This window comes from Leuresthes tenuis, unplaced genomic scaffold (genome assembly GCF_036924035.1).
Source record: "Leuresthes tenuis unplaced genomic scaffold, fLeuTen1.0.hap1 SCAF_2, whole genome shotgun sequence".
NCBI lineage: Eukaryota > Metazoa > Chordata > Actinopteri > Atheriniformes > Atherinopsidae > Leuresthes > Leuresthes tenuis.
In genome coordinates, this window is record NW_027325356.1 from 4,829,634 (window position 1) to 4,852,310 (window position 22,677).

The following is a 22,677-nucleotide window of genomic DNA, read 5'->3' on the forward strand; positions in this document are numbered from 1 at the left end:
TAACCGAAGTGCTGTAATTTGTCTCCCAGTGGAAAAATAATCCAACTTAATTTAGAAGATTTACATATTGGACTGTTTCTCTTCTCCCAGCTGCAAACTAGACAAGTTACCTGTTGTCCGTGAGATGAAATGTTCAGACACCATCAAATATTTAGAATAGTGGGCAGTATTTTCTATGCAGGGGCATTTCAAAGTGAAACCGTTTCTTTTGTTTCTTTTCAGCCTGGTGGCTTCTCTTCTGGTTGCTGTTCAGACCCGACCTGAGCCCAAACACATGACCCTTTTAATCCGGGACAGGAAACACAAGCCTCAGGAGCGGAGCCTGCAACACGGTTGCTGTGACCGTGCGGTCACCCGCTGCACAGACCTGCATTTGCATGTGAAAGTCTGGTTTTGGACGGAGGAAACGCTTCCTGCGTCTGTCTGTCTGTGCGTTTGCTGTCTGGGTAAAAAGGCCTTTGACTGGCCGAGGCCCCCGGGGACCCCAGTAGGCTTTGTGTGGCCCTGCCAGAAGGTGTCTGCTTTCATAAATGGAAACAGGACTTGAGGAGAGTCGGGGCTCGATGGAGGGAAGCTTTAAGAGGCTAAATGAAAAGTGACCGAACACACCAACTCCTAAGAGTTCATATATTTATGGACCTGAAAACTGAAGCGTGCAACTTTCTGCCTCATCTCACACACGCTGAAAACCCGGCGCCTGCTTTGTGTCAGCAGTCTGATCATCAAGGGCTGCATGACACGGCTGTTTCTGCAGGAAATTTAGGCTTAAAGAACAATTCTGGAGTTATTCTAATTCCATATTTAATGACTTTTATCTTCAGGGCTAAGAACAGACATGCAGAACTGCATTAACAGCCTCTAAGTTCCTCTCTGAGCTATGATGTACTTTTCATTCATTATAAGCACTTAGAATCCATCCAGCACTCCTGAGAAGAAAAGTATGTGACAGAAAAGTTGTTGGCAACATTTTTATTGATGTATTTCATTGTATTTCCCAGAATGAAAACTGATCCATCTATTCTACAGGATATAACACACTGATGACAAAACAGGACACATCTTATTGAACTTCACTGAATAATTTTGGCCATTTATCACCAATTGTTTAAGTTTCGTGGCTATTGGCTCCTTGGTTGAACATACAGGCTTGAAGGCAGCCAATAGTCATGTTAGCAGCTGCTCACCACTGAAAACAGCATCTTAAGATGAATGTTTACTGAGTTATTTCCCAGCATGCTCACATTTGCTCCAACAACAAAAAAAGTATCAGATTCTGATGGGAATGTCATTCATTTTTATTTTTTTCCAAGTCATAAACCAAAGTCTACTGGAAAAATGGAACATTTTAGCAGCTGATGGGGCTCGATGGAAAGTTAGGAGATGAACAGAGTTCAACAGAGTGATGGAGGTCTGTGGTGCAGCAGGGTCTAAATAAAACGGGCCCTCCACCAAAGAGGACTCCATCATAGCTACTTTCATTGTGATTACAGCACACAGGGAACACATGTTGCTTCTGTACTCTCTTCGGCGCTACAGTCCTTCAGTTCTTGGTTCATTATTTGCTTGAGTATTCGACTGCTTTCTGTGAACGCAGCATGCGAGTTGACTTTGGTGTTTTCCACCTTTGCTTATGAGTAACCACTCAGGAAACCTGTTGGTCCAGTCGAGTTGATCGGCACTCGATGTTGAAGAAAAGGTTGAAAGTGTGCGAATGAGCAAAAACAGAAACAGGTAGAAGCCAAACATTACTCCCCCCCCACTCCTTTTGGGACGCATAACCCTGTGACCCAGTCCTGGAATTAAAAGGGGCCTTCAGGAAGAATCATTGTTGCAGGTGACTGGAACACACTGCTTTAGTTTCAGGTGCATCGTCTTCCTCGGCTAAATTAGCTAACTTACGCCCCATCTGCGTTAAACGCTGCAGACTTTAATCAATACAAACTGTACAAGCAGATAAACAACAGCAGAAAATTAGGTGCAAAGGAAAGAATTCACTGTAAGGGTTTCTGACGTCATGGAGTAATTCACGAATTCCAGTGCTAGCCAAAAAACAAACTTAAAAGGCTATTAAAAGGTGAACATTCACAGATCACTGAGGAAACTCCTCAGCGCTCGCATTTCTGATGTGTTTGAGTAAAGAAAAGCAATAAACAATCAGCTAATCCGTGCCGATTTTATTCTACAGCATCCGTTTGTCTTCAGCTGAAACAGAAGCAGGAAATTTAACGTTTGTGTAATGTTTACAGAGTTTTAACTTGTGTCTTCACGAGATCTTTAAGCTCTTTAAGAAAACCGAGTTCAAACACATAAACACCAGTCGTGTGTTCGTTTCGAGTTAAATGCTAAAGATGGAAAAAGTTCTGTTATCTACACATCAGGTCTTTAAAATGCAAACTTACAGTATGTACATAGTTTCCTTGTGTGGTAAATCCACATTTGGACAGTCTGACAGAGGAAGCTGTGAAAGATGGAACGACTGTTGGCAAAGAGACGAATCTAAACTGAGCTGGACGTGACTCTAAATAATCTCCCATCTTCAGCTGCTTTTACTTTCATTTACTTTTAGACTAGGTAAGGTGAATTACCCCCCAGGTGAAGCAGCTGATTAACAGGGGTAACGCTCCCTCTCCTGCTGTGTTCTGTGTGTGTGGTAAACTGCCTACAATGCAACGTTATCTGGGTCGGTGGTTGGCTAGCAGGAAGTCCTTGTCTTTGCAGGTGAGGCAGAGTTTGAGGTTCCTGAGGGACCCGCCGGCAGTGTAAAAAGCCCAGACGCCCATCAGGAACAAGTTGACGTAGGTGGGAACCAGGCTGGCGATGTACTCTGGGTTTTGGAATGTCTGCAGAAGACGACACACAAACCAAAACAAGACATTTCAAATAGTTCTTGTTTCTTCCTTTTCAGTTTCTGATCATCTGAAGTCTTTTAGCTTCTCAGAGACCAAAGAAATGTGCTCAAATGTCCCAAAACATTCTGCTTCTGTCCATATAAAAACAAAGACTCGGACCAAATGATCCCAGCTTCAGGTTTTCTAAAGGTTCTCACTCACCAAGCAGGACACTATCAGGTGGCTGACGATGACAGCAGCGACCGCCCACCAGCGCTGCTTCTCGCAGGCGTCGAAGAAGATGACGCCCCAGAACATGTGAAGCAGGATGATGGCCATAGTCATGAAGGCTTGAGAACGGAAGAGAAAGACATCAACATTTTCCTCCTTGGAGTGGAAAGTTGGCATCGCAGAGGGTTGAATTTTGGCTAATTTTGGGATCATCCACCCGGTTTTGCTGTTTCTGATTTCACATTTAGAGGAAGTGCATAAGGAGTTTAGATGCTCATAGAAACACTTCTGAATCTGATCAAAACAATGTTTCCAGTCAGATCAGCCAAACTATAAATGACCATAAGTGACCGGCATCTTCCCAGATAAGATATATTACATATTCCCGGTTATTAAAATAATTCCTGAGGATGAGCTCGCCTCATTTTCCTCTTGATCTCTTCCTCAGTTTATTTCTTATTTTTTTGTTCAAACTATTTCTTTTACTAAATTACACCCTCTGGCAACCCTGGTAGGCCAGCCATGGATAAACCCAAGAAAGGAAAAGTTTGTGACGAGCGTTTAAGCTAAGAGGGCAGATTCATTTGCTTTCGCTGCTGGTGAGACTGGTTTATACTGGTTTATACTGGTTTATACTGGTTTAGTCTGCTTGATGTGTGGCGAGAAACTGTCAAAAACAAAAAGACATTTCCAGAATAAACACAGACTTTGCTGAAAAGTATCCGAATGGATTTTCTGCAGGTGGATAATTTAAGTTTTAGATCATTTTAGATGTCAAAAGGGTTTTGTGGCTCCTTGAATGTTTAAGGTTGCCGACACCCGGGCTATCGTCTCCATTCTTTATCATCTTCATCTTTTCTGATGAAGACTTGACTGCTTTGACCAAATTTCAAAAGGAGCACCCAATCCCACCATCGATCCACGTTCTGACAATAATTAATAATGTAATCCCAGAATGCTCTCTGATAGCCAAACGAGATTGGAACGCTTTTCATTTTCTTTTAAGTCTGAATGAATTCTTGAAAAACGCAGGACCATGGGTTAAGCTAACGTTAAGAAGTATCTCGTACTTTACATCGAGGAGCTGTAGTCTCTATTTAAAGTATATTCAACTCTTTTACCCAAATCTACTCTCAGTTGACTTTCAATGACTCTTTACAAATCTGAAGACACCCCTGCCTGCTGTCAGTGGAGGCTCCAAAAACCTGGAAACCTGGAAATCAAAGCTCGAGCATAATGCGAATTATTACCTGAGGACAGGAAGTAGTGCTGCGAGTCTCCGTGGATCCCAACTGTCCCAGGTCCTGCAGAATCAGCCAGAATGTTCACCACGGAGAAGGCTCCGCTCATGAACCCAAAGCCGAGGCCAGACACTGCAATATAAATCACTTTTCAACACATGTAGTATTAACTGTAGATTCTAGCTCATTGTAAAAGATTTTAGTTCAAATTTACAAGCAAAAAAAGCAGAAAATGTTTTAAAGTTAAAATAAGTTTGATTTTTATTATTTCCACTCCCAGAAGGCAACTACGAGTTTTATTTCAAACTTTTAAAAATAAAAGGCTAATCCAAAGTTTTCGTTATGCAACGTGTTGATGTCTTTTGTCATTCGTTTCCATTAGACATATTTCTGATGCTGAAGCTCAAAGTGACAGAACCTTACTGACATCAGTAACATTTCCTTCAGACTTTCCAACAAAATCACAGGTGGTTTTACAGCCGTGTTTAGAGGACTGAGCAGTAAAACCTGCCCGGTGTATTTCACAAACTACGCTCCCTGTATGGCTGAATCTGGGAAGGGTGAGGCAGCCTAACTGTACCGTAGGCCAGCTGTCGTATGGAGATGGGCATGGTTTCCTCCTGACTGAGAGTGAGGAGGCCTTCATTTGCTTTCCTGCAGAAGAAAACACACACAGCAGAGTCTTAGTTTCTCATTTCACTGTGTGCTGTAAACAAGAACCTCAACAAGAAATATGTATGTCAGTTAGCAGAACATGATCTGAGCTGCAACAATAAGCCTTTAACAGTTCAGACTGAAAGGCAGGAAACTAGGACAGGAAGCTTGAGTACATAAGCAATGTTGGGAAACGACAATGCAGGTTGAGATCATGTTCAAGAAAGAGTGCACAATTCAAATGTCTGAAATCGGACGTTTTTGTCCACAATGAAGTGAAATGAAATGGACCAGATGAAAAGATTCACACAGGCAGGATCATCCGACACCATGGCAGCGACTTACTTCAGCAGCTTGTAGTAAGCGAAGCGGAAAGTTTCCTGCAGCAGGACTGATAGTACCACACCGAAGATGAGCAGACCTTTCTGCTGCGCTGCGCTGTCTTTGTTGCTGATCTGAACCGAGATGAACCAAACCAAGGATGCCAGCAGCAGGGACACCAGCCAGAAAAACGCTCTGTAAGAATGTTAAATGAATAAAGAAAGAAAAGTTCATCTTTTTCTGTTTGATTTCAATCCAGTATCTTTGCCGATCCATGCTTAGCTCTATATGTTCCCCAACATTCACTCCTTTATCTATTATTAAGATATTCTTAAGGCAGAACAGGTCACGAACTGTAACTCCAAAATAGTCGACTTCCACAGGGTTTTCACTTGATGTTACAACCGGCTGTTAGGACACACAGGCCTGAGGCAACTGCAGCCATAGTCCAACCTCTCAATCTGAACACAATGCTGCTTGAGTAAAAACTCCAAATTATGTGCAGTTATCAAAAGTGGGTGCTAACATATATTCAGGTCAATGTTCAAACCGCACAGGTATTATCACTCGACTACAAGAACACTGTAAAAATCAGGGAAACACCATTTCTAGCACCAACATGTAATCTGAGGATGAATCGATCATTTGTTTCACAGTTACTGACAATATACTGTGTAAGGTTGCTGTATTTATCAGGCTCAGCCTCTTCTCTTCCAACACTCTCAAACACAGCCTGAAACCTGATTATTCTTTTCTACAAGTCACCCAAACCATGCTTAAAAGATGAAACTGCATCTCTTAAATGTCTGAAAACAGTGAAAACTCTCAGTGTCAGAGAAAGGATTGTTACGTCACGAGAACAATCTAAATATTAGAAATATATTCAGCACAGTATCAAGAAAATTTACATTTGAAAAGCTGGAACAAAAATCTAAGTTTTTTTTTGGTCAACACAGGATGTGTTGGTTCAGTCAAACAGCTCACAAGCTAATTTCTCATTTCTGGGAGCACCAATCACTAAGAAGCACATCGTGTATGGTTTATGCCAAATAAAGTCTTCTGAACTTAAACGTACGTCAAATGTGACCCTTTTTCAAACAAAAAATGATGCCATAAGAAATTAAACTTAACCTACGGAACAGGGAAATCTTTCGTTAACTGTCTTAACAGGATGTTAAGCTAATGTCATATAGTTAGGACTCCAATATATATTTGATTTAACGTGATATAAATTAAATATACTTATAATTATATATATGAAAGGGAAACGACACTAAAAGTGTCGGGTATGTGAATATAAATAGAAAGTAAGCCCAATTTTAGGGCAGGACAACCGAAATAAGAGCCAACAGGAGCAGCCCAGCTAGCTAAGGAAGCGATCAGGTAGCTAGCTAGCTAGCTCTGGTTCAAGCTTTGTCTTTAAGTAAACCGGCAGCAGTTTAGATGTTCGCCTTCTATTTTTAAAGATTAACAATAAGCTACAAAAAGATAAAAAACCTTTATTCTCACCCTGCTATGAGGAAAATGACCCTCAGCGGCTCCCGGGCGATGGTAAACAGAAACAGTGCGATGGCCGGGCCGAAGGCGATAAAGGTGCACCCGAAAAACACCGCTGCCGTCATTTTGGCTCTTCAGGGGGAACCAGCGGCTCTGACGCCTTAATTAGTTCCGTAGAAACGAAAACTACAGATGTCCGTCTTTAACTTTTATATTAAAATTCTTAGCTTTCTGTTGTTGCTGGTGATTTACTTCCACCACCAGTGTATCACAGGGTTATTATGACGTCACATGCTCTCACGTGACTAGTGAAAAAAAAACACTTCCCCAAAAAACTTTATTGCAAAACAAAATAATTACATAAACAGAAAAGATATGTAGGCCCCGAACTATAAAATGAATCAAATAATTAATAACTCAAATCAAATTAGATAAATTAATAAATAGATATGTAAATAATCATCTCTACAATGAACACTCCACCCAATGATAGGCCACATAACATTTAATATAATATTCAAACTGCAATATTTTAAACTCTTTGTAAACGTCACACACTTATACATATTTGTATAGGGATAGTAAAATTATACATATATGTGTGTGTGTGTGTGTGTTATCTTGTCTTATCTATCTATATAAATGTAACAAAAATTATATAAAAAAGTAATGTAACATATATTACTATTTTTGTTTTAGATATTGAACTGTATATAAAAGATGGACTTAAATATTAGCATATCATCTACTGGTATGTTTTCAAATCCATAATTTATATATAATAGACAGATACTCCAGGATGATGCAGTATACGATAAGAATACCGCATTCATAATTTTCCACAGATTTCAATCTGAAAGAGGCAGTTTTTAACAGACGAACATGAAGTGAGAGCAGCTCATTTCATCATTTATCGATTGTGAATTTGTCATGTTGAAATGTATTTGCTCGAACCCTGTCTGTATGCGCTCATAAACCTCTTTGAAGCCAGTACAACCGCATTCTGTTTTTATTTAGGTTTTACACAATGTGCCAATTATGTTAAATACTTTGTATTTTGTTCATAAATTAATTAATGTGTTAATATATTTGCATTTTTCTCTGTGTATATGTCCCCAAACTTATGTATTTGTCCATCTTCCCTTCATCTGGCTTTGTATATTTCTGCTTCAATATCCAAAGAAGAAGTCGTGTGAAGTTTATCATGGGATATATTTTTTGCACATTACCATAAATAGGGAATTATTTTGTCATTTTGTCCATTAAATTATTATCTAATAGTAAACACATCTATAATCATCTCTTCATGTGCAATTAGCTGTTGAATAATTAGATGATTTATTCCTATTTGTGTGACTCTTATGGTTCTCCAGATAATTTATTATCATAATCTAATTAAACCATTTTTTTTACTTGAGTTCTGTGGCATATTTTCTCTGTTTATCATTAATTAAACAGTCTTTAAAATCCTTTTACCATTCATACAGATTGTCAATAATCTGTATGCACATCACAGACTAATTTATTCACGCTGGTCAACAGCAGAACAACACAAAAACATTTAAGCTTCTGTCTCAAACATCTTCTTCCTGCCGTCCATTCCGGCCTTGTCTTCGATTTTCTTCCTCCAGTCGCTCGTCTGCTTCTCCTGTGACAAACACATGTGAAACCAAACCAGCAGAAGGATTCAGAGAAACAGTAAAAACTCAGGACTCACACACTGTGTGGTGTTTGACAAATGTGGATTTTCTGGAAAAGCTTGTGGTTGAAAGATTAACGCTCCACTGTTGTACTTTTAGAGATTTTTAAAGACTGTTATTGTGCTCTAAGTGCACTCTGATCTGAGACACCCACCTCCTCTTTCACCTCCTTCTTGACCTGCTTCAGGTTGGCTCTGAGGTCTAAGGACACTTTATGTTTGGAGCCCAGTAGTGCGGCCAGCATGGCGTCAGCTGACATCCGCACCTTCTTCAAGGCCGGTTTCTTAAACTTCCCATTCAGATCCTGAACTTTTGACTTCAAGTCGCCAATCTGACGGAAGAAAGTCAGATGTGTTCATCTTAAACACACTCTGGTGGGTTTCAATGGCACTGATAGTCCCCAAATTGCATAGAAATGGAATGTTTTATTTCTGGTGAAGTTAACCAATAAAGACCAGAGTTTAAAGGTAATAATTCATGGTTTGAGGGTAAAAGATCAGCTTCTTTTTTACATATAAAATGTCCTAAATACAGAACCAGAAACCCAGAAAAGTTATACCTCCTTGGTGCATTTCTTAACTTTCATCTCCATGTCGTAGCGCTCGTCATCCACCAAATCGATCTGCTTGTGAAGCTGCCGACACAGCTCCTGATGTTAGAGACGAATGATAAGGTGTCATAATGTTCAGTGCAAACCTATGACGGGATCACAGTCCCAGTCCCAGTCTGTTAAATCACACTTTTAACCCAGTAAATCTTTCCATAAGGTGATTTTAAAGTGTTTTACAAGATGTATCGTGAACAAAATTGGTCATCAATACTGTGACTGATTTCTCCTTTGAATCTGCAGAGCATCACAAATATGAGCTCAAACAGCCCACATGTTCCACGTAGAACAATGGGGGAACCAATCATGACTATTTTCAGGATGGGACTATTTTACATGCTGAGAAACTGATGATAGAGGCTTGGATATGGTACGGTAACTGGCTAGCTGAGGGTCAGCAGCTGGTCCCCAGGCCAAGTCAGTAAGTGCTTGTTGCCAGCTGCTGGGACCGGGCTTAGCATGTGGCCACAACCCGGCAGGACAAGTGATTAACTATTTAAAACACTCAAAGTCCCCCCTTCAGCCTCAAAGTAGATCTCCAAGAAACAGTCTCCATCTGTTCGGTGTATCCTGACACAGCCAAAGGCAACCAGCACCTGACAGACGAGTCTCAAGTCATGGAGCTGCTGATAAAAGTATAATATATAAACCGTCAGTGCCTAACATTCTGATTACCCTTTTTGAAGAAGCATGTTAGCATTAAGTTGGATCATTTGTCATTATTTGGATGTCTCAATGTGAAAACTGCTGCTGAGTTTCATTTTCACGATGGATTAATGTGCAGATTCTTTTCCACAAAATGTCAAAAATGGTGAAAAGGGGCTGTCACAACTTCTCAAAGGATAAGTACCCAACATAAATAAATAAATAAATAAATAAATAAATAAATAAATAAATAAATAAATAAATAAATAAATAAATAAATAAATAAATAAATAAATAAATAAATAAAAGTAAAATAAAATGAATAAATAAACAGGTTTTAGTTGGAAGGGATTCTGAACCAGAAAAGGAGTAAAATTCTTATTTAATGGATCAAGTTTGTTTTGAGCTGGCGCCCTCCAGCTCCTGGCTGACCTTCTTCTGCTAGCTTTTCATTTAATGGCTGGTGGAGATGTGGGCGGAGATGAGTTTAGGGTATTCATTACTACTGGAGTTGGACTTTTTTCTATTTTCTCTTTAAATAAAGTCTTTAAATGTAAAACACAGATCAAATATTGTTGTTACAAAGCCAAACCAGATTTGGGTCGCTCGACACCTCTAAACTTTAAAAATAACAAGTATTCCCCTGCTTTCTAAATGTTTTTTTAACAAATATGAGACCTGAGTTTTTAAAATTTCATTATAATAATAATGATGATGGAGTCATGATCCCAAAAGCCAAACTATAGATTTAAGATTTGCTAAATCTACTCATTCTAAAGCTAAAACTGTACAGACGGCAATTTAAAAATGTCAAAAAATCCCCAAAAACTTCAGATTAATTATCTGAAACTACTTCAAAATGATGGTGAACCAATCATCCATGTGAGGTCTACCTGGAGCTCATGCATGCAGTCTGGGGTGGAGAGGGCGGGGCAGTTCTCCTCCATGTACTTCATCTTCTCCTCCTCGGCCTCCCGTGCCTCCTCTTCCAACAACGACTTGCCGATCTGCAGCAGTAAGCTCTGGTGGAGGAGAAGATGGCTCAGACTTTCACACAATCATAAGCAGCTGGTTTCACATATTCAGCTTTGAATCAGTGTTTCATGGTATTGTGCGAATTGTATCTTCAAAAAGTATCCAGGTAGGGTCTTATTTGGCCTTTAAAAAAGCAGGTTTTGATCTTTTGTAGCCATGGGATCATTAAGTAACGTTGTTTAATATAATTTTTCAGCATTTAGTTTAATAAAAAACAACAGCAACGGCTCAACAGGTTCGATTTATGGCTTTGCATTAAATCTATTGTACACGGATTTGTACAAAATTAGATTATATTTCAGCTTTAAAGACATTAAACTACGTGGTGAACATGAGGTCAGTCAGAGGGACATTTGCATCTAGATGCTTGAGTCGTGCAAGTAAAACAGCATCCAAAAGAAAGCCCGGTCCATACGATGAGCGCTTCATCAGTTCAAGTCTTTTCAAATCACAGCATAAGTAAAGAAGTGCTGTTGAGAGCAGCTTTGATGAGGGAACATTTTTCTATCTGACAGCTAAAAATCATCTGAAACCTCTGAGGATCGTGCTGCTTTATAGCAACTTTAGAAATATCTTCTTCATCTGAGCCAAAGTTTGGAAAAGGTGCCACCAGCCATGCTTCTGAGCATGTGGGTCAGAACTACTGAAAGCTGTTTTAATATTCTTTTATATCTTAATATTCAGAACGTTTCTGAGCATGATGGTTTTTTTGGTTCAGTCTCAAGGATTAAAATCAGGTTAACATTTGCATACTCTACCTTGAGGTAGTTTTTCCGGCTCAGGGACATCTTTTTCCTTTAAAGAAAGATGAACAAGAAGAAAAAGGATGGTCAGCGTATTGAAAGACTTTTACATTTTCAGAAAGTCATCTTTAAGTCAGGACTTACTCGGCCATCTCGCCAGCAGCTGATTCCCGCCTGCTGCTGGTAGAAAAGAGAGATGAATGAAATTTTACAACAGCTTTCTGGGCTCTTTATAGATGTTGATTCAGGGTGTGTGTGTGTGAGGGTGGGAGCACCAGTTGTTCTTAGAGCCTGTTGGTTTAAAATGCAGACAGAAGGGTCGACAGCAGCAGCTGAGTCTGAAACAAACGCTTCAGGAATGTTCTTCTGGAGGCTTCTCTGCACAGAGTGGGTTCACAACACAGACTCAACGGTTTTAGCTCACTTCAGGGTCATTTAAGTACGCAGGTCAAAGCTTACGGCTGACAAGAAAAGACCAAAAACAGAAAGCTGTTGATAAAAATATCGATTGAGGGTATTTTATCTTCTTGATGTTGATACATTGGAAGTAGAAATAAATGATCAAGTACAAAGATTTGGTGACTTTGTCGAGGGCCTAATTGTGACGAGACACAAAAAAAAAAAGCTCCTGTGGGATATTCCCGGTCTGCACTGGTTTGGACTCATCAAAACAGGTCAGTGGAGGGAAAACTAATGAACCATCGATAGGGTCATGATGCACAAGAAGAGCAAAGGTTGGCCTGTGTTGTCCAGTCCAAAAAGAAGTTGGCCAGGTAGGCAAAGAACTCACTGCTTCCTCAGTCAGTAAGAACTAAAGAAGCCTTTCAGATGAGCTGAAACATCTTGAAGAACCAGGTCCAACTGCATTCTGTTCAGGCACTTGGGATTACCACAACCTGGATAATGGAGAATCAACACAAACAGTCCAACAGAGGAGCAACTGTGCTCAAACTGATGAAAAAACAAGAAGTCATCCTCTAAAGTAGGACCTACACAGGCATCAGGAGGGAAATATGATTCATATACAGGTTTCCACAAAAGCAGACATCCCAGCCGGCGGAGGCAGCGCGACGCTTTGGTTCTGCTGGAAAACTTTCCTGGAAAGGTTCTTCCTGTCTATGCTACTTTAACATGTTCTATCGACCCAAACAATGTTGCTGACCTAGAATCCCATCATGGAAACGGTAATGGCGTCTTTGAGCTTCAAAACCATTTTTAAGAATCTTTTTAGAAACAGAAATATGAGGTTGAGTTATTATTTGGCCTCCAAATGATCTAGATCTGAGTTTAATCAAGCATCTGAAGGATGTGGACAAACAAGACTGACAGCTTGGAGGTAGATACCACAGCAGATCTTTAAAGGTGTCGAGGATCCATGCATCAAAGGCTCCGAGGCTGTTTTCTCTCTGAAAGGGGGGCTTAACATTCGTCTGGTGGTCGTAATGTTATGGCTAATAATCACTATGTGTGACTTAAGAGAAGGTATTTTATAAGAGAAACTAAAGACACAACTTTATCTAACCATTTTTAAAATAATATAGAATAAAGATTAATAAGAAAATTATCAAATTATAGCATGTTGTGTCTTCTGCCACCTTCAGATATGTAATGGAAGGGAATCAAATTTAGACTCAAAGTATAAGGCATGTCATGTGAAGCCATCCGATGACATGTGATAATGATTAGGTGTTTTCAGGGGTATGCAGAGTCATAGAATAGTGATTAAACAGTTAATTATATAAAGACTTTTCAGTCTAAAGTCAGGGCTTCTGCACACAATTGTAAAAGCAAACAGAGAAGAAAGAGATGTTTATGTTTATGTATTTAGCAGATGCTTTTATCCAAAGTGACTTACAAATCAAGATATAACAAGCTATACAAAAAGCTAACAATAAACTACATAGAAGAAACCCAATATGATGAAACAAACTCAACATCAAGAGATCAACCCATTGGATTTCCTGTTAATATACGATTACGTCCAATTTGAAATGCAAGATGTCAGTCAAATGAATCAGTCTCTTTTCAGAGACTGACAGCAGACCTGCATGCATGATGTGTGGTGAACCAAAGAGCCTTCCAGCAGCTGTCAGCTCTAAACTGGGAGGATGTATTTCTCTTGGTGGTTCCCTAAATATTCAGCTGCTCTCTCAACCTGGGAGGGAGATCATTTTTAGCACTTTGAAGATGTTTCAGCACCTCTAACTGACAGCCAGGGAGTCCCACACATCTCTGACCCCACCGGAGGTTAAATATTTGGGAGCCCACTGGTCCAGTTTCCTTCTACAAATGTACAAAAGATTTCTTTCATACACGTTTTGCCACTTTCTTCTTTTCTTTTTTGGGAAACCATACAATAAAGTATCACATCTGAAACACACATTTAAGCACTTCTGCAGTTTCTTGGCTTATAAAACACACACTGACTCATTTAGGAAGTTAGATTCAACCCAAGGTGGAGCTCATTCGGTCTTTATCAGACCGGATCTACACCTGCAGCATCAACACGGAGCGGACAGACACAACAAAAAAAAACGTCCCTGCAGTGATGAGATGCTTTTATGGATGTTTCAGACTGTCATGGAAGAAGTTTAGCTGAAAGAATGCACTGTTTGGCTGTTTTTTTGTACCGTTGCACCAAACAAAGTCTTGGCTTTTGGAGTCCTTTTGGAGTCAAATAGCATCCCTTCAATTGATTTTCTACCCACAATTATTCAGAGTATCTGAGGAAGAAAACAACTTGATCAAACAGATGGCTAAAGTCTATGGATGTGTTTCTGGTTTTATCCACCCTGTGGATGGTGGGCCACAGGTCACTCTGATGCAACCTTCAGCTTTCACAGGGTTTCTAAAAGTCAGGGACGGGTCACAGAGGTGCCTCGCCTGCTCCAGCAGCACCATGGAAATGTGAGAAGCCTCTGTGTTACCTCTGTTAAAAATGGTCATGTTTGGGGAAGGTGTGCGTTCTCACTTATACACCATGATGTACGAGATGAAATCCATCATTGTTTCCACAAACATGTGGAGTTTGGTTTGTTTTGCTGTTTAATTGTAGAACTTTAGTTTCTAATTCACTTCATGTGATGAGTTTTATTTTTGTGAGCCTGCTCCTTCCAAAGAGCAAATCCTTCAGGTCAGACTCAAACAGTGTCCCGTTCAACTCTTATGTTGCCTTTGGGCTTTTGAGCCTTCCCTCATTTCACCCCCCCGACACAGAACAACAGTTTGTACAGTTCTGATGAGCTGAATATCTGGTCTGAGCTCCTTTATTCTCCAACACAGCCTGAACCCTCTGAGACCAGCTTTCTGTCATTTCTTTAAGTAGTCTTCAGGAATAGTTCTCCAGGCTTCTTGAAGGACATCCCAAAGCTCTTCTTTGGCTGTTGGCTGCCTCCTGTTTTCTTCTGAAGGTTTCCTGAATATAAATGAGCCAGATTCATCGTTTGCTCACCAACATTGACTCCCGTTTCTGCCCATTTTCTATGTTCAGACACACTGCTTTGAGTTATCTGTCCTGACACTTCTCCCTCGGTCGACCTGTGTGCTTCTCTTTTACAGCCTTCTCATTTTGTTTGTGCTTTTAGACACAGCTGACTGGACACGCCCAACTCTTTTGTCACACTCTTCTTGAAGGAGTTACAATCCTTTTCAATCCATCCTCTTGTTGAGGCCTTTAGTTTCCTGTCAGTTAGTAGTTGGGCTCCGTGAGAAGCCCAACGAGAACTCTCTTTTAACTCCAGACACATTCAGACTTGTGCAGGTATTTGTTTTAGAAATGCATATTACAAGAGTAAAAGTTACTATTTTAGTAAAGTCACAACAAAATGATTATCTTCTTTAGCATGTTTTACAAAGCAAGAATTGTCAGCTGTTAGATAAAATAGTTTTGTGTCATGCAGGGCCAAACTGGGGCCCTCAGCAGAAATGTATTTTGAGCTCTTTCAACAGTGGAACAAACCTTTATAGATGCATACGTCTCTCCTTTTCCAACAGAGGTGATACAGTTAACAAGACATTCAATGAATGATGATCAGAGCCGCTGGTAAATCTAATCTCCAGACAGTATTATCCTCTCTTCCGTCTCATGATTAGCAGCCGAGCAGCTGGGGTGCTTATGCCACAAAGTTTTTCTTTTTTATTTCAACATTCACTACCTTCAAGTGAAGCACGAGGCAGAAAACCCAAAGGCTCGTCTTGTTTAGACCTTTTCTTTCTTTTGCTTGCTCGGCTCATACCAACATTTCTCTCCACCTGCATCCAACTGTCTGTTGGCGCATCTGACCGCTGATTGGTCAGATGCTGCGTGCTGTCAATGATTGCAGCAACGCGTGCGCTGTCTCTTTTTTTTCCCCCTTTCTCTCCTACCTCGCGCTGACTTGGTGCCCTACGCGCGCCTCACGGCAGCGATGCGCATCCTTTGCGGAGAATGCGTCACATTGCGCAAAATGGGGGCCCCAATGGATCGTCGGGCCCTAAGCACAGCGCGTGTTCTGCGTGGAGGGAGGGGCGGCGCTGGTGTCACGTCTGTTAAAAGCTCCTGTGATGATTCCATCATTCCGGCCTGGGTTTAGTCCAGTTAATGCGGGGCTGACTGGTTAGGTTTGGTAAACTCAACATGCATCTGGAGGTAAACTTCACATCGTCCTCATCTTTAATTTGTCACCTTTTTCTGGCCTTTCTTTACTCAGAGAAACACAGATTCTTCCAGGACTTTTGAGTTTTCTCCAACCATTTAATGACTTGTGGACTTCATTAGGGAAAGGGACTCGAGCTGAAGCAAACGTTTGAAAACTGCAGACATTTTTATTAAACTGACACTTTTTTTCTGCACAGTAAATCAAACCTCACAATTCAAGTTACATGACATTTTCTAAAAATAACAGCACACCAATGAAGGTTGTTCACACTGAAACTTATGTACAAAATTTGTTATGATAAATTCCTTTATTTTCCTGTTAACTTCTCATTCACATCTGACCTCAGACGCAGACAAGAAACAAAGATATTGTTACGAAAAAGCTCAAAGCGGTCGGTTTCCATCAATCTGGCATTCGGGTGCAGGGGGTCCAAATCCTTCCAATGAAAGGACTGCATGTGCTGCACATTCATCCTGTGATTCATGTACAACAAAAGCTGGAAAACCTCTCTAAAAAGGAAGTTCTGGTGAAATTTGACAGATCAAAAGTCCCATCATTTCCCTGCAGAGCATTAATACATTTATGGCTCAAATGATTCAAATACTGTGTGAGAAATATGGGTTTCTGCTTCCCTTTTAAAAGGCTTTTACCACATTGATTTAACAGAACCACACCCAGCTCTCCCGCTGTTCAGTTGATATCTGGATGGATAAATCTTTAAAAACAGCATTTCTGTTTTTGACCTGGTAACAGGTGATGCTTTCTGTACTTTGTTTCTTTGTTTTGGCTCGGCAGGTGGGACCACAGCACAACTAGCTCAATTTAACCCGCAGCCTGGAACTACTTGTTAGAAAACACAAGTGTTGGAAAGGTTTCAGCGTGAAATGTGTTCAGCAGTAGGTTTAAAAATGGGATTCTGAGGGAACTGTAATAGTGCTGGAACCCCTCCGTCACCACGGCAACAACGCAGAGATTGGAAGATTTGAAAGTTTTACGTGGATTTAGAAGATCTTTCTTCAGCATAAATCTGAGAGACTGTCCTGTAAAAAAGTCTGTTAAAATCATCTTTAATTACCTTTAAATTTGGACACCGAGACTGACCCGAGGACGTGGAATTTATAAGATTTTAAAAGGTCAGCGGCACCACCGAGGCCCTGCCAGGTTTAATAATGTTCCTCAGTGTGTAATTAATGGATGAATTATCGGATTCTGGGATGAGAATGACACATTTCATGGTGAAAAAGTCCAAAAACTTGTCTTTCGACTCCCATTTCTGTGACCTGACACAGATCTTAGAGCGTCACCCTAACCAGCTGCTCTGCTGTCGCTGAAGACCTCACAGCAAACGAAACAGTTGTTCACAAACGCTAACACCACATCAGAGATCAGAACCGATTAATCATCAATAAATAAGGCATACAAGCAAAAATGTGCAACAAAATTAGCAAATTATGTTTAAAAAAAATCCTACATGACATTCCTGTTAATGCAGACCAGCTCGACCTTCATTTTCAGTCTTTTGCAAGTGAAGGAGGCCTGAACTAGTCCAAATGCAAAGGGCTGCACCTGTGGGGGGGATGATGAGAGAACGTTTCAGAGCAACATCTCGGAAGTCCACCACAAAGTTTGCCACGTGAGGATCAGGCATCTGCAGTCAAACAAATGTTCCATTCAACATTAAATATACAAAAAAAGCATCAGGACTGAGCCAGCTGAAAGCAATCCTAGCGTCAGAAGCAGCAGCTCTCAGTCAGGTTAAGAACGGCGCCTATCTAGAAACTTAGAGATGCTGGACGGACCCGCTTCTGCTCCCAAACATCCTCAGCAAAAGCAGACGCTTGAATCAGAAAAGCAGTGCCCCGTTAAGAGTTTAGAGATCAAAGGATTTGGTTTTTGGACAGAGGAAGGGGTCCAGATATGGTGTTGGCACTGTGCAGGTTCGCTGGTTACAGACCCGACATCCGAGAGAGGAGGAGGAAGATGAGAGCAGCCAGTCCTTTCTGAAGCTCCTCCTCTACCGGTCCTTCAGCTCTCTGGTCACTCGCTTTGTGATGCGACCGCACAGCAGCCCCACCAGGAAGAGGACGCACACGCTCAGTGTGATCATTAACAGGATGTAGTTCTTGGAGGGCGACGTCATCACTTGCACGGCCAGGTCTGAGAAGCCCTCGGCTGGCGCCACCTGCAGGGAAGACGGAGGTATTAGTGGGTGGAAATGTCTGTGAAAATGTCATTTCTTCATATGTTCACAGTAAAACAAACAGAACAGGTGCAGCGGTTCACTGAAATGTTTAAATATGAATGGAAAACAGAGGTTGTACAATTCTTTAAAGTGAATATCTGGTCTGAGCTCCTGTATGGTGATACATCCAGAATTGAACCAACTACATCATACATTTCTTTATATTTTGCCAAAGAAAACCAGGTAAATATATGCAGGATTCATTGAAAAATGTGCAAACATACATATAAATACAGAATAAAAGGCAAAAACTGAGTTTGTTCGGTTCTAAGCAGCTTTAAAGTGAATATCTGGTCTGAGCTCCTTTATTCTCCAACACAGCCTGAACCCTCTGAGACGAGCTTTCTGTCATTTCTTTAAGGAGTCTTCAGGAATAGTTCTCCAGGCTTCTTGAAGGACATCCCAAAGCTCTTCTTTGGATGTGGGCTGCCTTTTGTTCCGTTCTCTGTCAGATGATCCCACACTGCTTCAATAATGTTGAGGTCCGGGCTCTGGGGAGGATTCATCCCTCCATAAGACCTGTTGCCACTGATTTTCAGTCCACTTCTTGTGTCATTTGGCATAGCTCAGCCTTTTCTCCCTGTTTCCCTTCCTTAAGAACGGCTTCTTGACAGCCACCCTTCCATGGAGACCATTTCTGATGAGGCTTGGGCCAACAGTAGATGGATCAGCTGAAGGTCCAGATGCATCTCTCAGGTCCTGTCAGGTCACAGCTGGATTTTTTCCTCTTTCTTAAGGACATCACTTTCAGATCCTGTTCATCTGCTGTAGATAGTTTTTTAGGCCTGACACTTCTTCTTTTGTCCTCCACTTGTCCAGTTTCCTCAAATGTTTTAAGGACACACTGCACACCATGCTGAGATATGCCAAGTTTTCAGCTAATAGCTCTGTGGGAATCACCTTGTTGCTGCAGAAATCCTATTTTCTGTCTGTCAAACTGTGTTATCTTTGCTGTTTTTCATAGATGCAGCTAAAGAAATGGGAACAAATGTCTTTGTGGCAGGCTGCTGGTAACAAAGAGCCTAAAGATCCCATTTAAAACGGCTTCTTTCCTAAGTTGTCTGTTATGTGTCGACACAACACTGGTTCATCCCTTGCAATACCTTGTATCACCTTAAAGTTGAGGTGTGTGAGATTTAGAGACATCTATGAAGCTGCAGACTGCAACAAACTTGAATACATCTGACTTAACCTTTAACTTCATAGCAGGTATAAAATAACTAAGGCAACCTTGTTTAGTGTCAGTGTTTGGGCTATTCAGGGCTTTTGCAGGTACCTGAAATGTCTGTTGTTATAAACATCTCACTGTTCCTGGTCATTTTTAAGGCTTTACCTTTGCAGCGTAGCTCCACATGTCGATACGGTCTTGAAGTCTCTTCTTACACTCAGGCTGCAGACGAACTCTCTTGTCTTGTAAAGCCTCCATCAGACACGACATCTCTGCATGACAAGAGGCAGCGATGTATTAACCTTCCCAGGAAGAATCATAGGTCACAGAGTGATAACAACTCTTCTACATCCTAATACAGATTCATCTTTACAAGTCTAGAAAGGTTCTGCAGAAAGAGGAAAACATTGTACGAAAGCACCCACGTCGTCCTCTGCCGGGCGTGATGGCAGCACAGTGGTGTTTGAGGTCCAGAGCGCAGGCTGTGTGGAGGACTGGGTCCACAAAGATGTCTGCCTTACTCTCCTTCAGCATGTTAAGGACTTCCTGCAATCAAAGAAAACAACACTTACTCACCTTTTCTGTGGTGAAACCATCCTCAGGTCCAACCATCTGACTCAGAAGGTTTGTCTCTCTCACCTGAGGCAGCTTTATTGCCTCAAATGTTCCCCTCTGCACCAACAACAACCCGTAACTGTTTGGAAACCCCTGCGACCATCAGTACCGTGGCCTGCCACCTCCCTGTGCTCGTCATCATGAGGCATGATGGCAGCTTTTCAGCAAAAATGACTCGCTGACAGGTTTTAATACGGTGTAAAAACAATCAGGAGCTCAAACCATCATAAAATCCAGATGTTTTATAAAAATAACCAATAATACTTCTACTAATAATACCCTGGGGCTTTAGAAAATGGCCTAAAATCTGGAATGTCACATGTGAGCTGTACAGCCAAACCAACGCACCTTTTTACAGGCTTCCTGTTTGATTTTAAGCAAGTTGACTTTCAGACACTCCTCAACCTGACCGGTCTGCTCCTGCGCAGCCGCCTCCTCTGCACACAGTTTGGAGATCTGCAGGAGAAGCCAGGAGGATATGATGACAGCAAGGGAAAGCAGCGAGAAACAGCCAGAGATGCAAAACGTTTTGTTCTAAACTGATTGGAGGCGCCGCTTGTAGCTGAGTTATGTGACGCTGACGTTTCCCGGCCCGGGTCACATCCACAGAGTGATCATTAGGGATTAAGATGAAGAGATTTAAAGTGTGTGTGCGTACCTCATCGGAGCAGTGCATCTGCAGCTGTGGGTCCAGCCTGTAGTCGAGCGCAGACTCCTGCAGAATCACTCGGATCTGGTCCTCACAGTCTGGAGACAACCTCTGAACCAAACCCCGGCCCGAAAACACACAATTTAACAACAGATTCCACTTTCCAGCACAGCTAAAAGCATGCGTGTTCCTCCATTTCTAACGCAAACGTTTTTCACCTGGTCGGCGTATTTGAGCTTGAGGCAGGTGATGACCTGACCCTCCAGCTCGCTGTCGTCACTCGCCTTGTTCAGGATGGACTGGCAGAACTTGGGGATGTCGGCTCGACAAGCTTTCCTCAACACCGGGTTCAGCCTGTAGTCTGCAGGAGGAAGAGGAGGAGGTGGAGGACGCTCCAGCCTTCATTCATTTCAGCGTGCGTGTTGTCGTGCGCTTACCCGTGTTCTGCGTGATCTGTCTCTTGGTGATCATCTGTTTGCACTTGGGATCCATCAGCTCGCTGTTCTTGTTCTGCTTCAGGCACTGGAGGACGTTCCTGGCATCTGCTTCAGTGCAGAAACGCTGCAGGAGAGTTTTCCTCAGACCATCAATGACCAAACCACCAGAGGCGTGTCCATGGTAACAACAGTTTAATCAGGCTGCAGTTAAAGTTAACTAAGGAAGTGAATCAGAATAACTGTGATAGCTACTCACTATATTTAACTTTTCACATATGTTGCATATGCTCGCAGCTGTGAGCGAGCTTGTTCTGGTCGAGGTCGGTTAAAAGACAACTCCCAGGACTGACGGAACAAATCCAGAGCTTTTTGCACAAGGGTGAGAAATCATCCTCGCAGCAGCTCAGCTGCTGGTCCCAGAACGCATCCACAGGACGGACTGCCTTCAGATTATCACGAGAATCCTGCAACATCTCTGAATGTGGTCTGAAAGATCAGATCTGACCTCAGTCCTGAGTGTGTTCACACCAAAACTCAGCCCTGTCCACTTGAGAATGGATCAGCTAAGATGGATGTCAGAGCAGAAGCGAACAGCCTCTGAGTGACAGCAGTGGGGTTACTCCTGCTGGTCAAAACTACAAAAAGAAGCTGCGAGTTGTCTGAAGCAGCAGTTACCTGTCCAGAGAGGTTCTTTTCCTCACTCTGTCCTCACCTTGATCATCTGCTTGCAGACTCTCATCAGCTGGTAGTCGAGTTCGGGGTCGCTCATCTCCACCTCCTGCAGCCTGAAGATCCGCTGGTGGCAGCGCGGGCTGAGCTGCTTCTTCTGCTCCTTCAGACACTCGATCATCTGAGGAGGTGCAGAGGGAGGCGACGAGCAGGACACCAGAGTAAGCCCAAGAGCCGGCAGAAAGCGGGAGAAGATGTAGAAACGTTCAGCTGTGTTAAGCACGCCTCACCTGAGCGTTTCCAAACGCCACGTTGGGACACAGGCGGCTGATGTCGGACTTGCAGGGATCATACAGCTCTGGCTCCAACCGAATATCCTCCGACTGAGAAGAGCATAACGGAACTTCACACATTTTCTTAGAAACTTTACTGCAGCTGCTACATTTCATGTTGATTTAGCCACAAACCTCTGCGAGAGCTTCTTTATTTCATGACTTCCACATCACGCTTTAACAAAGCCTTTGCTTCTGTGTGGAGGTTTTTTTGTGTTTTAAACTTTAAACGCAGATTAATCTTGGCTGGAAAGACTACCAGAATCTGAACATATTCCCTTTTGTCTCCCCTCGTGCTGTTCATTTTGACGCACTCCCCTGAGACGCTGCTTCCAGAGTTGCTTGAATTCAGGAGGACAAGCTTGCTGAAGATCCTTGGATTCTCACCAAACCAGGAGTCATTTGACTTCTTACAACAACTGTTAA

The 22,677-nt window shown here is 41.8% G+C and overlaps 3 protein-coding genes across 4 annotated transcripts in view; all 3 read right to left on the reverse strand.

Moving 5' to 3' along the window:
* Positions 1–1,271: 1,271 nt before the first annotated feature.
* aph1b (APH1B gamma secretase subunit) lies at positions 1,272–7,063 on the reverse strand. The gene is made up of 6 exons (XM_072379951.1): positions 6,785–7,063; positions 5,300–5,470; positions 4,881–4,954; positions 4,310–4,432; positions 3,051–3,178; positions 1,272–2,840 (listed from the first exon to the last, which is right to left on the reverse strand). Exons 1-6 carry the CDS (start codon positions 6,895–6,897, stop codon positions 2,673–2,675), a joined length of 777 nt encoding a protein of 258 aa, XP_072236052.1. The 5' UTR covers positions 6,898–7,063; the 3' UTR covers positions 1,272–2,672.
* Positions 7,064–8,244: 1,181 nt separating this feature from the next.
* Positions 8,245–11,689, reverse strand: LOC140302359 (troponin I, fast skeletal muscle-like). The gene is made up of 6 exons (XM_072381189.1): positions 11,647–11,689; positions 11,518–11,554; positions 10,618–10,746; positions 9,032–9,121; positions 8,627–8,803; positions 8,245–8,420 (listed from the first exon to the last, which is right to left on the reverse strand). Exons 1-6 carry the CDS (start codon positions 11,652–11,654, stop codon positions 8,334–8,336), a joined length of 528 nt encoding a protein of 175 aa, XP_072237290.1. The 5' UTR covers positions 11,655–11,689; the 3' UTR covers positions 8,245–8,333.
* Positions 11,690–16,285: 4,596 nt separating this feature from the next.
* Positions 16,286–22,677, reverse strand: part of LOC140301489 (Golgi apparatus protein 1-like) — a 28,450-nt gene continuing 22,058 nt past the window's right edge. For both annotated transcript variants that reach the window (XM_072379954.1, XM_072379952.1), the window contains 9 exons: positions 22,210–22,302; positions 21,963–22,100; positions 21,251–21,374; positions 21,032–21,174; positions 20,823–20,924; positions 20,513–20,620; positions 19,975–20,095; positions 19,715–19,821; positions 16,286–18,321 (listed from right to left, as the gene is read on the reverse strand). In XM_072379954.1, the coding sequence (XP_072236055.1) occupies positions 18,154–18,321; positions 19,715–19,821; positions 19,975–20,095; positions 20,513–20,620; positions 20,823–20,924; positions 21,032–21,174; positions 21,251–21,374; positions 21,963–22,100; positions 22,210–22,302 (1,104 nt within the window). In that variant the 3' untranslated portion in view covers positions 16,286–18,153. The remainder of the gene's footprint in view (positions 18,322–19,714; positions 19,822–19,974; positions 20,096–20,512; positions 20,621–20,822; positions 20,925–21,031; positions 21,175–21,250; positions 21,375–21,962; positions 22,101–22,209; positions 22,303–22,677) is intronic.

Excerpts from the sequence above, each read along its gene's own strand:
- LOC140302359 (XM_072381189.1), bottom strand. Across the intron at positions 10,747-11,517 it reads GCCGGAAAAACTACCTCAAG|AGCTTACTGCTGCAGATCGG; the intron begins GTAGAGTATGCA and ends CTCCTCCACCAG. Across the intron at positions 8,421-8,626 it reads AGAAGGAGGTGAAAGAGGAG|GAGAAGCAGACGAGCGACTG; the intron begins GTGGGTGTCTCA and ends TGTTTGTCACAG.
- aph1b (XM_072379951.1), bottom strand. The coding sequence starts at position 6,897 with ATGACGGCAGCGGTGTTTTTCGGGTGCACCTTTATCGCCTTCGGCCCG. Across the intron at positions 4,955-5,299 it reads GCTTACTACAAGCTGCTGAA|GAAAGCAAATGAAGGCCTCC; the intron begins GTAAGTCGCTGC and ends TTTCTTCTGCAG. Across the intron at positions 2,841-3,050 it reads ACCTGATAGTGTCCTGCTTG|ACATTCCAAAACCCAGAGTA; the intron begins GTGAGTGAGAAC and ends CGTCTTCTGCAG.